At 41.7% G+C, this 15,919-nt stretch overlaps 1 protein-coding gene across 2 annotated transcripts; it reads left to right on the top strand.

Moving 5' to 3' along the window:
- Nucleotides 1–328: 328 nt before the first annotated feature.
- Nucleotides 329–15,913, top strand: bcl2l13 (BCL2 like 13). Of its 2 annotated transcripts, none has more exons than XM_054620008.1 (7): nt 329–477; nt 1,445–1,650; nt 3,497–3,574; nt 4,379–4,535; nt 5,556–5,628; nt 5,778–5,906; nt 13,116–15,913. In XM_054620008.1, exons 2-7 carry the CDS (start codon nt 1,509–1,511, stop codon nt 14,127–14,129), a joined length of 1,593 nt encoding a protein of 530 aa, XP_054475983.1. In that variant the 5' UTR covers nt 329–477; nt 1,445–1,508; the 3' UTR covers nt 14,130–15,913. The 2 variants fall into 2 exon arrangements, with proteins under 2 accessions (XP_054475983.1, XP_054475984.1); XM_054620009.1 differs by lacking the exon at nt 329–477 and adding an exon at nt 947–1,055.
- Nucleotides 15,914–15,919: the final 6 nt, after the last annotated feature.

Genomic DNA, 15,919 nt, shown 5'->3' with positions numbered 1-15,919 from the left:
ATACATGTGATGGTATGTCACATCTTTGAGGCTCATGATGCTAGTTATGGATATATAAGTGTGACCCTCTTTGGGGAGGTCATTTATTATAACCATGTCCGATTATAATGTTAATTTGCGTGAAGTCACGCTCAGCCCTTCTGTAGCTCAACTGACATCCTTTGCGTGCGGTTGCTAGGATACACTGGAACTATTAGTGTTCTACATCTAACACAAAGGAAACCTGACGCTATCACATGAAAAAGTTATAACGGCGTCCGTGTGCTGACGAGAGTTTTATTTTGAAAAGGTTCGACCGGAAGGGCGGGGATGTAGTGTCGCCAGCTTGTTTCGCCTCCAGAGCACACACTGTCCTAGTGCTGCTGCCGCCTGCCAGTGGTGCTCTGCTCTCTTCAGCTGCTGCTGCAGGGGACTGTGTCGCATATTTTCCATTCAACCTGTCGTCTGTCTGCACCTGTTTGCCTTTGGTCAGGGACGGTAAGAAGTCGACTCCACTTTGTCTTCATTTAAGTTTCAATGAAAGTTTGCGTCACCGAAATGGCACCTTAAACGTGAAACCTTAACGATAAGCTAGCTAACGTTACAGCTCGCATGTGTGCGAAGGTGATCCCGTGAAAAAGACTAAAACACGTACTTTTTCAGCGTAGCAGACAATTATGAAATGTGTCAGGTTAGTTTATTTGATATCATACGTCCGGTGATGAAGTCATTGATTATGAGCTTATAACGTTATGTCGTAGTCTGGTGGAGCCATGCTGTCACTTTTGAAGAATGAACGATAGTAGTAGTGGTTTATATTTAATTACTATGTAAGTTATACAATCATTATCTGAAAGTAGAGACCGTAGTATCCATAGGGTAGCAACGTGTTTTATTTTGACAGTTCAAGCCGGAAGTTTCTTTTTAATTCTTCGAACTTGACAATTATTTCACTTTTGGTCCGCATGTTGTAACCTCATCTCTGGAGGACAATGTGAGCTGATCTTGAACTTCCATTGAGCAACAGTTCAGTAACGCCGCTTACCGTCTTTAACCACCCCCACTGTACACCACGTGTAGGTTTAAGTACCCATTTTGAGATAAATATGTTTTGTGTCTATCTACCTCTGTGTTTTCAGTTAGCTGCCATGCAGCCCCAGTGGCAACGAAAATGAGTGATCAATTTCAAACCCATCCCCCCATTTGCTAGATTAGATGGGGAAAGTAACCATGTGCACTTGGCACAATGACCATATGACATGTTGCTATCATGCCTGTGATGACACTGAATGGGACATAGATTTCATCCACCTAACAGCTGTTTTACATATGTCATTAGGACGTTTGACTCTGATGTGAAATGTATTTTATTAATGGGTGTTTTGGCCAGATTTGATTGTACTACAGCAATCATGATTTGTCAAATCAACATTAATTTTCCTCCTCTGACTCTGATTTTCCTCAGGTGAGACGTCCAGCAATTGACTGTAAAAACGCATGTGCCTGAGAGTCTGGCACACGTCTGTTCAATGGCCACCTCAGGCCCCACCTATTCTGCCTCCATCACTGCCGCTGTGCCTGAGGGTTTCCATTATGAAACCAAGTACATTGTGCTCAACTACCTGGCAATGTTGCCTGCTAGTAGATCACATGCGCTAACCTTTTCTGAAGGTGAGAAGAAAGACTTTAGATTAGTGGGTAAATGTTCTTTTGATTCTTAATGTAGTTAAGTGTAACCTGACTTAAGGTATTGCTTCAATCTGAAATTAAAGTGCAGTAATAAAATGTCGATAGGTCCCAGAGAGAAGTACTGTCAAGGCCCCCGTCTTTTACTGCTCTCTACTGTCTCTTCACGTTGTTCCCTGTGTGACACATATCTTAAGGCAAACCTCACTCGAGTATTCACACAGTACACAAATAGAGTTGTGTGCACATGGCCACATGGCAGTTCCAAAAAATATTCAGGGTGTGCAGGCAGGTTGCCACCTGTTTTCTTGCTCAGTTTAGCCTTTGACACTGGCACAGAAACGCATCCCAGACACTGTTGTGCCCATTTAATCATGACCGTTATAAAGAACCCACTGCTTGTAAACAAATAGATCTCATGTGAAGCTACCCTTAAGCCCAGCTACAATCAATTCAATATGGTGTCCAGAGTAGCTGAAGGCTGATCTGTCTTTAGAGAGGCTTTTATAGCATGTTGCACCATGACCTCAGGCTTGCAGCATGCTGTTTTTTCATATTGTTCCCTATGCACCTAGCATACTAAAAACACAGAGTAAAGTGTTTTTTTTTTTTTTTTTACAGTGTTTGACCTATTTGAAACATATAGACATGTCTAATTTGTAATTGTTTAATCATCTGTGTACTGTTAGAGACTTACTTTGTCATCATAAGGAAGCCATGGCCACAGTGTGTTAGTGGTGTAAAGAATCTTATTGATTACAGTTTTGCAGGAGGACTGTTTTAGGCCATGCGTGTCATTCCCTCTGTAGAACAAACACAGATCTGAAAAAAATGCGTAGGCATTATGAGCAAGAAAAACAGAAGTGAGAGATGGTAAAAAAAAGAGGGGCGAGGGCTCTATATTTCCTGTCCTTTTTTTCTTTTCTTTTTTTTTGTTGTGTGAATGCTTGGAATGGGCGGAGAAGGGCAGATGACTGGCTGATCCCGGCTTTCCGCCTGACCCGGTCCAATTTCTGACAGCTTGTCATGTGTAATCAATGTAGGATAACTCACGCCAATGAACCAAAGCACAATAGTTGGCCGGTTAGCTGTCTGGCTGAATGCTGAAACAGCACCAAGCCCAGGAAAAACCAACAGTGGTCAACAGGGGGTTCATGTGTAAGCTGCAGGCACACAGACAGAATGGGAAAGTGGTTGACTCTGTGTCCTCTCACTTCCTCAATGAGGAATAATACCAAAAGGGTCGCTTATGTTTCTTTTCTATTAGCTGATAGTCCCCACTTTGGTTGTGGCAAAGTAGTCCACATGCCATGATAGTGGATATAACCAATGTCTTTGAGTTGAGTGTGTGTGAACAGAAAGGAGTCTAACCAATGCTGGGTCTTCACACACTGATGGCTACATTCTGAATGTGCTTCACACTAATGTGATGGCTCATATTCATTCACCAGCAGCCTTGTTTTTCTTATGGTTCATTATGCCCCCAGCAGCGCAGACTGAATCTTATAACAATAAACTTCAGCTTGAGCTGTGCATTGGTGCCCTCGATGCACGTTTATGAAAGAGCACCATTTCAAACTATATCTCATTTGAGTTCGGCAACATCATGCTGAGGAGGAGCAGATAAATGAGTTTAAATGAGAAGGCGTTGGTATTAGGAGCGCCTAAGCCTTCTCCCCTCCAGGAAAGTTTGTGTTTATACGTGCACAAAATGGTTTGTGGTTGTATAGTATTTGTGAAGAATCTTTGTGAGGAGTCTGTCTGTCTGTGTTTGTGTGATAGAGCAAGAGAGAGGCCGTTGTTTCATATGCAATGTGTTTATCTCTCTCAGGAGTTTCCCAAAGTGAGAGCGAGAGGCGCACAATGATAAAAGCGCATGATGAAAAGCTGGACGATGAAATCGCTGCATGTAAGTGGACACACACACACACACACACACACACACACACACACACACACAAATAACCAGTTCCAGCGGCTGTCATCTGTTTTTGTTATAAAACACGATTAATATTCAGGTCTCAAATCTCTTATTTGAAGTTAACCATTGAGGAGTCAAGTCTCCATAATATATTAGAGAAAAAAGATATAACGAAAATATGGTTCTGTGTAGGCATTTTAGTGCAGAGATATATGAACTGCAATTCTTAAAAAAAAAAAAAAAAAAAAAAAATAAAACATAGATAAATGACACACAAAACACACAAAAACCTCAATATTGTAAAACTCTGTCTTTTCTTTGCGCCGTTCATTGTTCATGCAAACAGTCGGCCTCCTTGCGTAAAGGAATGTATTAACCTGAAATGTATGCAGTGAAAGAGAACTTTGGTTTCTTTACATAACCACAGTTCACTGAGTAGCATGACATGAGTGAGCGCCACTCCCCAACCCTCCTTGCTCATGTCTAGTAAGGAAGAGGTCAGCTTTTTGAATGGGGGATGGTTTGGTTTAAACCCAATTTATTAGGGGAGAATCCCTTCTTTTCAACCAACATTCTTTGTTTGTCAATGGTGCTGTGCGAGACACTTATTCTTGCTACTCAGATAACTGTAGTTACATAAATAACCCAGACTTTTGGAGTTATCACCAGGGCATGTGTGAATTTGCATTAAATATATGAAGTTTTCTTTTATTGCAATGGGAATAATTCCTAAAAATGAACTGCACTTCCTGTCTGAAATAACATTCTCTCCTGTGTTCTGTGTTTTTTCAGCTTTTTCCACAACAGGCTTTGACCGGCACACATCACTGGTGTTTAATCCGACCTTCCCAGAAACCTCTATTGAAGACTGCCTTGCTGCAATGGGAGACCGAGTGTCCGCGGAGCTTGACACACACCTGGCAGCAGCTGTACACACACTCCTTGCAGGGTCAGTTTATAACTCTCTGATTTTTACAACATATTGTAGTTGTCTTGGCAACACTGGTGTAGATTTGCAGCATCACTGCTCTGAGATGACCTCTGCTTTTGTTGACTGCTTACAGATGTTTCATCTAAGATTATATTTCACATGGAAACAGAATACTCAGTACTGATTTAAAGTTTTCCTCACTATGCTATTTCCACAATTTATTCATACAGTGAGAGATAAATGTGTTTGTCCACAGCGTGAGAGTTATAATCTTGTAGGAATGACAAAGTCAATGTTTGGGGGGTCACGGTCACGTCACCTGAGCAAGGCATCTCCAGCTGTTCCTGGAGTTGCTCTATTGCCAGCAGATAAGATTGTGGTTGTACTGGGCAACGTCCAACTGTGTTACTGGGTAAGCAGTAAAGCAAAAGACCATTCATGCTCAGGGAAGTACCCCAGAGAGTAAAAAGCAGCTTTTTGGACGTGCTCCATGGATATTCAATCATAGGCAAAAAAAAAAAAAGGAAAGAAACCAAGGCACACAAATTTCCGACTGTAGTAAAGTGTTTAATTTTAAGCACTTTGTACTAATTTTACAAGACAACACACATTAACAGTATATAGCACAAAGCATAACACAAATAAATGGCAGGTGTGTGAATATGATCAAGGGGGAAGGCGTGGCTTCACTGGCACACAGGGGGATCATTTAGAAAATTTAGTGAGTACCAACCCAACATAGATCTGACTTTATGAAAGCAGATTTTAACAGAAATTGCAGTGAAGCCCTGGACAAAACACATTTTCAATCTGCTGACATTTTAAGTTCAGAACCCCAGATAGTTAAGAAGGCAAGTCTAGTCTTGGGAACTAAAAAAAGGTTGATTTAGCAGCTCTTGGCAAGTAAATAAAAAAAGTAAATGTGGGATACCCGAGTATGAACAATTCTTGTATTCAAGGCACATTTAAACTATTCCTAAAAAGCGACATGTAAACCTCATGTTTAATACCAGTCATTATGCCTGTGTGTGTTTTCAGGCCTCTGGACTACCAGAGATTCAGAGACACAACGCGGGATCTCTCCATACACACAAAGGGAGGCTGGAGCAATGTGAGTCAGCCATGAGTTTTATGAAAGCCATGCAAAAAAAGTACAACATATAATCTGCCATTTCATATATTAACTCTGCCGCCCTTCTGTTTATTCTTTTGTTTTTCTCCTCTCATCTGTTAACTTCTACGTCTACTCCTCTCTCCCAGGTGCTAGTACCTTTGGTGCTGCTCCAGGCTTTACAAAGCGAAGGCCAGTCACTGACAACTCTGTTACAACTGGGGGTGCGCTTCCTAGAGGAGGACGAAGCTGGCTACATCATCCAGCAAGGGGGATGGGTGAGTTTTTAGCAAACAGTGTAGGAAAACCATTATGTGTTATTTTACGCTTAAAATTCATGCTTTGTCCCCTGGAAGTCAAAATTGTTTCTGTAGTGCATATTTCAATGAACAATGCCTGCACCATGCTTTAATAAGTAAAGCCAGATGAGGGCATCAGTGAGCTACCTGTACAGATGTTTCATACCAAAGAGAGACCATGCTACTGACACTGTTTGGTCTTTTTTTTGCAATATAAAACCTAGAAAACCACTTGCCCCTGTCCTCCTATCAGCCAGAAGGAAGTAAATGCTTCATGCAGTCTTCTTTTTAGTCATTTACAACTTAAATATCCATATTTTGATGACATTTTATAATGTTTTAAAATTGGATAGTATTTGTGTTTTATTAGATATTGCTGTTTCAATGGGGGGGGAAATGAATTATTGGCATATTTGATGAAGATAATATGCTTATTTAGAGGTATGGAATTCGAAATTCAGAGCATATCTATGATTGAGGGTTTAACTCAACATGGCTCTCAAATCGGCGGCTTACAGCTAATGGTGCCAGCAGCACGAACAGTGCCATCAATGGCAACACTGCTGATGGAGCAGTGTCACCCTTGGGAGGCATCGGAGGGTGTGCGTTGTCAGTCGTGACCGCCGTATGGGCACAATTCTGAGTGGTAACCATTTGGTAGCCTTTCAAAACATTGAAAGTGTGAGCATCATATCAATCATATTGCACCATGGCATTCATATGCATATTATCATATGCCTGCAACTTTTCTAAGTACATTTTCAAATGAATGCGCTTTTATAACTGATAATATGGGCGAGCATTTAGTTGTCCTATGTTGCATTAAGTGTAAACACTGTGTCACAGATGGCTTCTGATGAACGAGGTCATGCTGCTTAAGGGTCACATGACTAGACACGTTAACCAGTCGCCATTACCTCATTGTCATGCTACTCTGCCAGGTTTCATGCAAAGTAACGTGAATATAATACGATGGCTTCCAAACAAAGCAACGTTCTTGCCCCACGTTATGTCACAGAGGATGACTCGATGATAGGCCGGGTCAGGACCAGCTATGGAGCGATGGAGAGAAGGAAAGGAGGAGGGAGAGAGAGATTGCATGAAGAGACTGGCGATAGGAGGGGAGGGAATTTCGAAGGAGGGAGGGGTGAGAGAAAGAGGGTGGGCCTGGTTAGCCAGTGAGAGCAAAGTGAAATCTCCATTGGTTTGACAGCTGCCTGCATGCACACTTCTCCTTCTCCATCCACTCCATGCACCATCCCATAGACACTAGGACTGCCTATTGTTCATTCCACTGATCCAGGGTTTTCAAGACTTCACATTGAGGTAGGATGATTTACTTGTGATGTTGAAGCAACTAGCGAGCGAGTTCATTGGTCTGGATGTGTTTGCGTGCGAGAATGTTTACTGTGAGAAAGAGTGACTGTGCAGCAGTGACAAACTCTTGGCAGCTGAAAAGGTCTATCCCCTCAAGAAATATTTCTAGTTCTGGTCATTGTCGAATGATTGCGTGTAAACATATTGTACAGACATATTTTTTTGTAATTGTAGCACAATAATCGCGTTTCATGAAATGTGAACTTGAAGAGCCAAAAAATAGAACATTTCTAGTAAATGAGGAACATGGAGTACTATTAGATCAGAGAAGATGGAGAACAGAAAAATGTTTTGTTTATCAAATTCATCAAATTTATTTATTAATCCGTTCCCCGCATTTATTTTGTTAAAGCCGCAAAAAAGAAAATCTTCAATGCACAGATTACTAGCGGGCTGGTCACTTTGGTGAAGTTGCTAGATTCGGGTGCCCCTCATGATGCCATTGTTAGTTACGTCAGAATACAATAAGGATTGTTGTGACCCTAATGTGATGTACACTTCATTTGGCAGGAACAAAACCAGCAGCCCTCAGACAGTGCACAGCCAGGGGCAGGTAGGAGGAGGAGGAGGAGGCCGACATGATTAGGGGGGGAGACGAGGGGGAGGATGAGCAAAAGAAAATGGCCTACATGGAGAAAGAGATTCTGAAATTAAAGAGATATACTAGAAGCTCTAAACTGGAGACTAGAATTATTTGGTTGTAGTTAAGTTTAGTCACTGGGCTGTCTGTCAGTCTGTGTGCTCGCGTGCGATGCTCCGTCTTTCCTGATGAGGAATCAAGACAATCGTCCTTCAGTGAAAACTGCCGGACCAGAGCTGAGTGTGCACAACAGCCATTTCATATTACTGTCCTTGTGAGTGTGATGTCATGCGAGGTTTAAAAGTGACGCACTGACAATTGCACCTGACCCATTAGCAAAGAGATAATGGAGTAATATATTATTTTACTGCACTATATATGATAATAAATTGATAGTCAAAGCGGCATATCTTAAATGGCAATAAGGCCAAAAATGATACAGGCCCTCATTTTTACATTGGCGATTGCTGCTTTTGCTGCTGCCTCGATGGTGATGGTGTAGCGATGACATTTTTTGGGGGTGATAACCGGGTGATTTTAAGGGTTTCAGACTGGGCCGTGTCACGACACGTCACGCTACACCCTGCACAGTGTGCAGCAGTTCTCCTCCATGTTATGTAAGCACCCTCTCTCCAGCTCCAGGGGGAAACATGTGCATCACTGTGCCACTGCATTGGCATGAGACTGGACCAGAGTAGACTGAGGAAGCCCCCAAAAATAACTCCTAATCCTCATCATCACCGGGGGCTGGACTGGCCCACTTGTAGCTTGCTAAATAACTTGTACAGCAGCAGCACACTGGCTGCCTGCCCAGGTTTTATACATAGCACCCATCCATCCTCTCTGTTCTCCCGTCTATCCGTCAGTCGCCCTGCTGTTACAACACTGTTTATGACGACGGGCCAAAAACCAATATTTACTGATGCAAACTTTCAAACTGCACAGCCGACTGTAGACGCCCAAGGTGGAGCGGGCCGTCGACTATGATCTTATTCAGTCCTCAAATTGTTTTGGCTTCTGTCTGTAACCTAAGGTGATGGTGTGTCGGAACATGATTATAGAATATAAATAAATGCTAAGAGTGTATTTGCTTTTCCGTTGTTGAGTCAAAGGCTACTGTCAGAGAAAGAGAATTTGTGAAATAGTTTGCATCGCTTCAATTTGTAGATGATGTAGTGAGATTGGTTTTCAGTACATGTGGGCACTCACAACTATAAGTGTATAGTAGGTATCCTAGTTACCATAAGTATATAAAACATGGAGAAAAATGACCAGTGTTAGTGGTGATGAAATTCTTCCTTCGGGGAGGTATTGGATTTTTGCATGTATCTCAATGTGAAAGAGCGCTGGCCTCAGTTTGCATCTCCATTCTGGGTGATGATAACTGACCAGAGTCACCCTGAGAATAAAGGTACAAATAGATGCTGATGAGTAGTACCGCAGTCCCTCTCAGTCAGCTGCTGTGTGACCTCTAGCAGTGCTCGTCCATTAGGAACAGTGATGACATAATCCTCACATATGTCAAGAGTACATATGAACCAGTGAAAATAGTCCGGTTTGAATTATCATTCAAAAACTGTAAAGCCCTGTTTGTTTTGTATTCTTGTGAATTTGACATTTTGTTGATTTGGAAAGTATGCCTTTTGTTACATCCTAGATCTAATGTTTGGATTTGCAAAGCAGCAGTATGTAGCAAGTACTTGTAACTGTCAAAAGAATGTGGCAGCCGTTTTCGTCTCCCAAAATAACAGTGTTTAGAGATATTTTCAGTTTTTTTTTTTTTTTTTTTTTTTTTTTTTTTTTTTTAAGAGGTTCTTTCGGGCAGTGGTTTCATTACTCGGCCCTCCAATGTTAGGGATGCCTGTCGGAGTCAGTGTTTGATATCCGAGCGGTGAAATGTTGTGTTACAGTGAAGTATTACCAGCTCAGCGAGAAAGAAAGGATGAAGCAAAGACTGGTAGACTCTCCGCCATCGGCTTTACTGCTGGAATGTGAACTTGTTTTATTAAGTTTGTGTTTGCCTTGGGGTGAGGGTGGAGAGCTATGGAACACGCCTATCAACAGAACAAAACGTAAAAAGATCAGTGCGTTTCCTAGCTTCAGCAGTGCTGGAGGACAACAACATGGAGCATTAGAGAAAGCGCGAATATAAGGATAGATTCAGGTGTGTATTTTTCATTATTTATGCTTTAAGATATTGACAAAGATTACATTTTTTTGTTTATTGATATATTTTTGTGGTTTATGAATCCTTCTTTGTTAAGTTGTATTATTATTCATCACGATGAATCTAGCTGTAGACTTCAGCTGGTTGGATAGCAAATTTGTCAGGGATTATTCACGCACTATGACGACTACGACCAAATTGCATGAAAAGTTGTTGAACAAATTCTTTATATTTGGTGCGCGTGTGCTACGGTTTGTGACACCCAGTTGGTACTCTTTTTGACAACCTAATTTTTTTTTATGCGGCACTCGAGTCTAACTTTATTTTTGGGGTTTCTTGTCAGTTACATTTTTAGATCACCGAGGACTTGGTAGCAGCATAAACTTGAAACTTATTGCAGGCAAATGATTGACAGTTATTGTTCCTGTGGGCCATCAGCAACACTCCTCTGTGAGGGCGAAGGTTTAGTGAAATACTCTTGCTCTCCCGCATGCAAATCAGCTTACGGAGAGAGCGAATGTTGGATAATGATGGAACGCTGTGAGATTTAATCTCTTTCCTGCCTCACTGGATGAAGCCAACGTCGCATCCACTCAGTGTCCTTGTAAGGAAAAATAACCTTCACAGTCGTATTTACACAGGTCAATAATCGTTTACATACTGTATACTACCTAAGAAATGAAATGGTGTGTGTGTGGATCAGATGCAAATTGGCAGACAATGCCCTCTGTGAGGAACATGATAACATATTATCATGTTTTATAAGAGACTGTGTTGCTTTGGGAGCTGATCTTTGCTGTCAGGACCTTTTTATGTCTGCTGCACTGACACAGCAAACGCCTCTGTGCCCGCTGTCTGTTTGAATTTCGTCCTCTCCGGAGACACCTCTGTGACATGCAAAGAAACACGACAGAGAAGCCCGATCAGGACAAATCCAACATTTCACTTCAACCCAATCAAGCTTGGTACAGCTGTAGACCCAGATGAATTGTTTAACATATACCCAGCCTACTTTAAGCATTTTTATTTTTTGTCTCTTTGTGACTATTTTGTCTTTGCTAAAAATATGGATTCGTGGATTACAGGTTGGTCTGCCGCCGGTCGACCCACCACTTTGGTTCAGAATGAAATATCTCTGCTGGTATTGGATTGATTGCCCAGAAACGTTATATGGACATGCATGGTCCCCAGAGGATTAAGCTGACACAATTGATGATCCCCTGACTTTTCCTCTTGCACCACCATGAGCTACAAATTTGTGTTTTTGACTGAAATATCTCAAAAAATATTGGATAGATTGCTGGGAAATTTTGTACAGTACCATATTTATTACTATTTAGCATTCAACCCAAATAGCGTGGCTATTAGGCTTGTGTGCTTGTTGTGTGCATTAAGTAGGATCGCAACTACCTAAAGGAAAACATTTGGTCATCATTTTTGAGTTCTGTGCAATGAGTTATTTTGCATTGTTTGGACATAAGATGTGGACTGCCCTTTTGTGATTTTAAAAGGATGAGATTTTAATCCAAAATGAAGGCCTGTTTAAACCTGGCGTCACAGGACTGTTGTGTGGGCAGTGTTAGGTTTAGCTGCTGCACAAAGTGAGAGGGAAAAAATTCAAAATTCAAGTGTAGCACACTGCCATCCACAACAACTTCCTATGGACCTTTTTCACAGAAACCATTCTGACATGTCATAGCAGGTTAAATACAGGCGTAATTGATTAAAAAAAAAAAAGATGGCCACATTGTATGTAGTGTGTAACAGTAAGTTTAGTGAGCCAGCATGCACAATGCCTTGGCTGACCTAATTGGAACAAAGCCATAACTAATGTAATTAATCATACGTGTGTTTACCCTGCAATGACGTGAAAATGGCTGCTGTGAAAAGGGGCCTATTAATCTCTTTATTCACACAGAGTTTTTTTTTAACACGTATGCCCTCAAGACAGTGAGCATGTCAGTGTGAACACCCGCCTATTTCTGAGCCACGTACTGTGAATTTTGGATCACATCACTGCACACTCAGCAAAATGGAAAGACGTGCTTGGCATGGTCATTCTCTCATGCTAGAATGTTTTTGTGTTCCTTCCAGTTATGTGAAATGCTGCAATGAAAAACTAGCGTTGGCAAAAAGAAGTTTGACCTTTTTTTATTATTCTGAGGTCAAATTTGTATTTGGTTTAGCCGCTTCTACCGTTTGATTTACTTAAACATATATTTTGCTTCAGCAAGCTGACCTCTGTGTCGGTCACTCATACCCACATGATCATATTAAATGCGTGTTACATAATGGGAGAGGCTTGCAGATGGCTCCAGATCTATTGTTGATTAACAGCTGTGTACCACTAGATGGCGATGCAAGGATACCTTTTAGGGGTAAAGCAGTGCAGCGTCACATTGCATGTAGACTGCTGCACTTTGGATGTGTCAGTTTAAAAAAAAATGATTGAATGTATTCTTTACTCTGTTTTGCGTCATTGTCTAATCTATACTAGAGACAGGGTGGAATAATCCTCCATCATGTTGCACCCAAAGAGCAAACTTTTTTTTTCATATTACTGTCCTTGTGAGTGTGAGAATTGCACCTGACCCATTAGCAAAGAGATAATGGAGTAATATATTATTTTACTGCACTATATATGATAATAAATTGATTTTATTTTGTAATGTTTTTACAAAATAATACATTTACACTTTTGCATATAAGATAAAATAAAATAATCCTTTATTAGTCCCACAGTGGGAAAATTTGCAGAATAACAGCAGCAGAGAGAATAGTGCAAACAAGAGACATAAGTTAAAAAAAACAAACAAGATCAAAACAAGTATTATAAATACGCAATAAAACAGTAAAGAATAATAAATAAGTTAAAAACTAAAATATTGTATAAACAGACAGAATCATTTAAGTATTGCACAGTGGATGCACAGACTTTTTATATTGTCAGTTTTTTGGGATGTGTGGTCTATTGGGAGCAGAGATGGTTGTGCAGCCTGACAGCAGCAGGAAGGAAGAACTATACAGAATATTTATACTCTCTGTCTCCGTCTGTCCACCACAGGGTGAAATCTTCAGCCTCGAGCCAGAGGAGGACCGAGGTGTGACCATCGCTGAAGACAGCAACGACATTTACATCCTCTCAGGGGACCAGCATCCGGACCAGCTCAGCCCCCCCTCCTCGCTGCTCTGCTCTGGAGACATCAGCAGTGAACAGAGCTCCTGGCAGACAGAAAGCTTACCCGTGTCTCTGGCCGGCCACGAGTCTTGGGCACAGGTCGGTGTGATGGACCCCGAAGACGTCAAGAGCCTGGACAGCAATGAGGGCGCGGCTCTGGCTGAGGAGCGCAGCGAAAACAACTCCTCCAACTCGGACATTGTCCACGTCGAGCGCGAAGATGCGGAGCTGCTCGACGAAGGAGGTGACGTCGGAGCAATAGACGAAAGCATGATGAGTGTTTTGGGCACAGAGAGTGATCTGGCTGAGCTCAGGGAAGAATTTAGGGACCAGACTCCACCTGTTCCAGTGTCAGCGGAGGCAGACCCGGCCTCCCTGCTTTCACTAGAGGACCCGGTTGTAATAGAGACGCCTGCAAGCTTGTCGGCGGAGCCCTCCCACGTCTCCTTAGAACCAGAGCTGCCTCCCCCTCCCTTTGAGCCCGAACCAGCAGCCCCTTTATCTGTTCCTGCAGTGGAACCGGAGCCTGAGCCAGAACCAGCTGCTGAAACAGCCCCAGTGTCTGCTGAGGTGGCACCCCAATCTCTAGACAAGGAAACCCCAACAGCACCAGCAGAGCCCGATGCCACCTCAGAACCCGCTCCTGAACCAGAACAGGAGCCGGAGCCTGTCACAGTGCCTCCCCAGCCAGAGGAGCCAGAGCCAGAGAGCGTGGCAGAGGCAGAGGCCCTGCTGGCTGCACACGTTGTCCCGGAGGCCCCTGTAGAACCCCCAGCTGAGGAGTCCCCACTGCAGCCTGAACCAGAATCAGAGCTCGAAACGATGCTTTATGGAGGTGCTACACTGGTGGTCCTCGCTGGTCTAATGGCATATGGTATCATGAGCTACAGGAGGAAGTAGAAAAAAATCTTTCTCAGGGTTGCAGAATGTAAATTACACAATGTTTAAGGTAGAAATAAATGTATTAGTACACACAGGGTGGGACTCTTCTGTTGGATTTACTAATTGAGGCTGCTTTATCTGCTATCCTTTTTTGAAGGTTTTAAATCTGTGAAAATGCCCCCTAAGGCAACCAACATCTCCTCCTCATCCTCAAGCTTACTGCTGTGACTCTTGGTTTGATCCACTGCTCCAGGTGCAAACACAGAAAGAGGACAAACAATGGCCTCCATTGTGCTCCTTACTTTTTGGTGTTTTTCTTCCTTCTTGGTTCTTAAGACCTCAGCCCTTTATGTACTTTGTCCCCCTTCTGCTTGTTTTGGTTTCTGTTGTTTGTTTCTTACTGTTAGGACTGTTCTGAGTCAGTGACTCTATATGGAAAAATTCACTGATAACTCTCCATTAGCTCATGTAAACCTCAACGCCCACATGTACCGTTTCTGTGAGACTTCTAGCTTCCTCTCTTTCTATGCAGCAAAGTGACATTCATTTACATCTGTGATGACTAATTCTGATTCTTTCCCTGATTAACAAACCAAATGTATGATAAGAAACTACTCTTTTACTACTACTTTTCAGTTTGAAACAACTTCTGACAGAGCATGCATATTAGCTTAGATTTTTGTTTCGTGTTTCCATATTGCACTAAAGGATTTGTATCACTTTACAGACAGATATTTTAGTTTTTGTGTATTGAAACAATTATTTTGCCCAAGATTGGATGAAAATCTTTAAATATTAATAAAAGATACCGTTTTGCATCATTAGTAGAAATTGCAAGGAATGTGACTGCAGCACATAAATTAAGTCATCCCTTTACTGTAAACACATTTCAGGATTGAATTGACTGAATTGTGCTATGCCACTTCCTCAGTTAAAAACACATTTTCTCTTAAGTTTCTTTCCAGTCTAAACTTTTTCTGCTAGATGTCTTTAGTTCTTATTATTTGTCTTTGTACCCTTCACTTGTCTTGCTCCACTGCTTATAATGTACCTGACTCATGCCACACCTTTCCAATGGCAATTGCATCTGTCCCAGTTAGTTTGTTTAATCTGTTAGGATATCAAATGAATACCCTCCCCGAGTAGAATGGGGTATTGATGGCAAAAGTGGATTCTTCAGCGACAATCAAGACGGCATCAACATGTTTGTATGGTTTCACATCTACATAGGGAATGCAGTAATAAAGATTTGGTTTTCGAAAGAAAGTTTCAACCTCTTGTGTTGCTATGAAATAAAATAATTTGCATGAATATCACCCAGCAAAAAATCCTTGCGGTTACTAGTGAGCCAATATTCAGTGCAGTGCAAGAGTTCTTAAACAGAAACTGAACCGTTCTAGAGGAATATCCCCTGGCCTGCTCCTCATTCAATGGACACAAAATGATTTGTCCTTCCCTTTTAAGAACTTAAGTAATTGAGTGAGTCATCAGTAGCACAATTATTAAAAGGTGACAAACTGGGTTTTGTCCACTGCTGCCCCTCCACTTGTATATTTTCTCTTTAAAAAAATGTGGGGATATTGTGGTTAGTTTTATCACTATGAAAATTCAGGAATGGCTTAAAGAACATTGTGTTTGATAAACTATTTCCATATATGTCAGTCAGTGTTACACATTAACTTCCTGATTTCAAAGGAAAACCATTACAGTACGGAGCAGGGTGTATGGCAAAGGTCCCAAACATGACACTTTGTACCTTGAGTTTCCTATGATGCACTGTTTGAGATTACAATAATAAAAAAAATATA

Source organism: Anoplopoma fimbria, chromosome 19 (genome assembly GCF_027596085.1).
Source record: "Anoplopoma fimbria isolate UVic2021 breed Golden Eagle Sablefish chromosome 19, Afim_UVic_2022, whole genome shotgun sequence".
NCBI lineage: Eukaryota > Metazoa > Chordata > Actinopteri > Perciformes > Anoplopomatidae > Anoplopoma > Anoplopoma fimbria.
The sequence above is the reverse complement of the archived record's forward strand: the minus strand, read 5'-3'. Positions and strand labels throughout refer to the sequence as shown.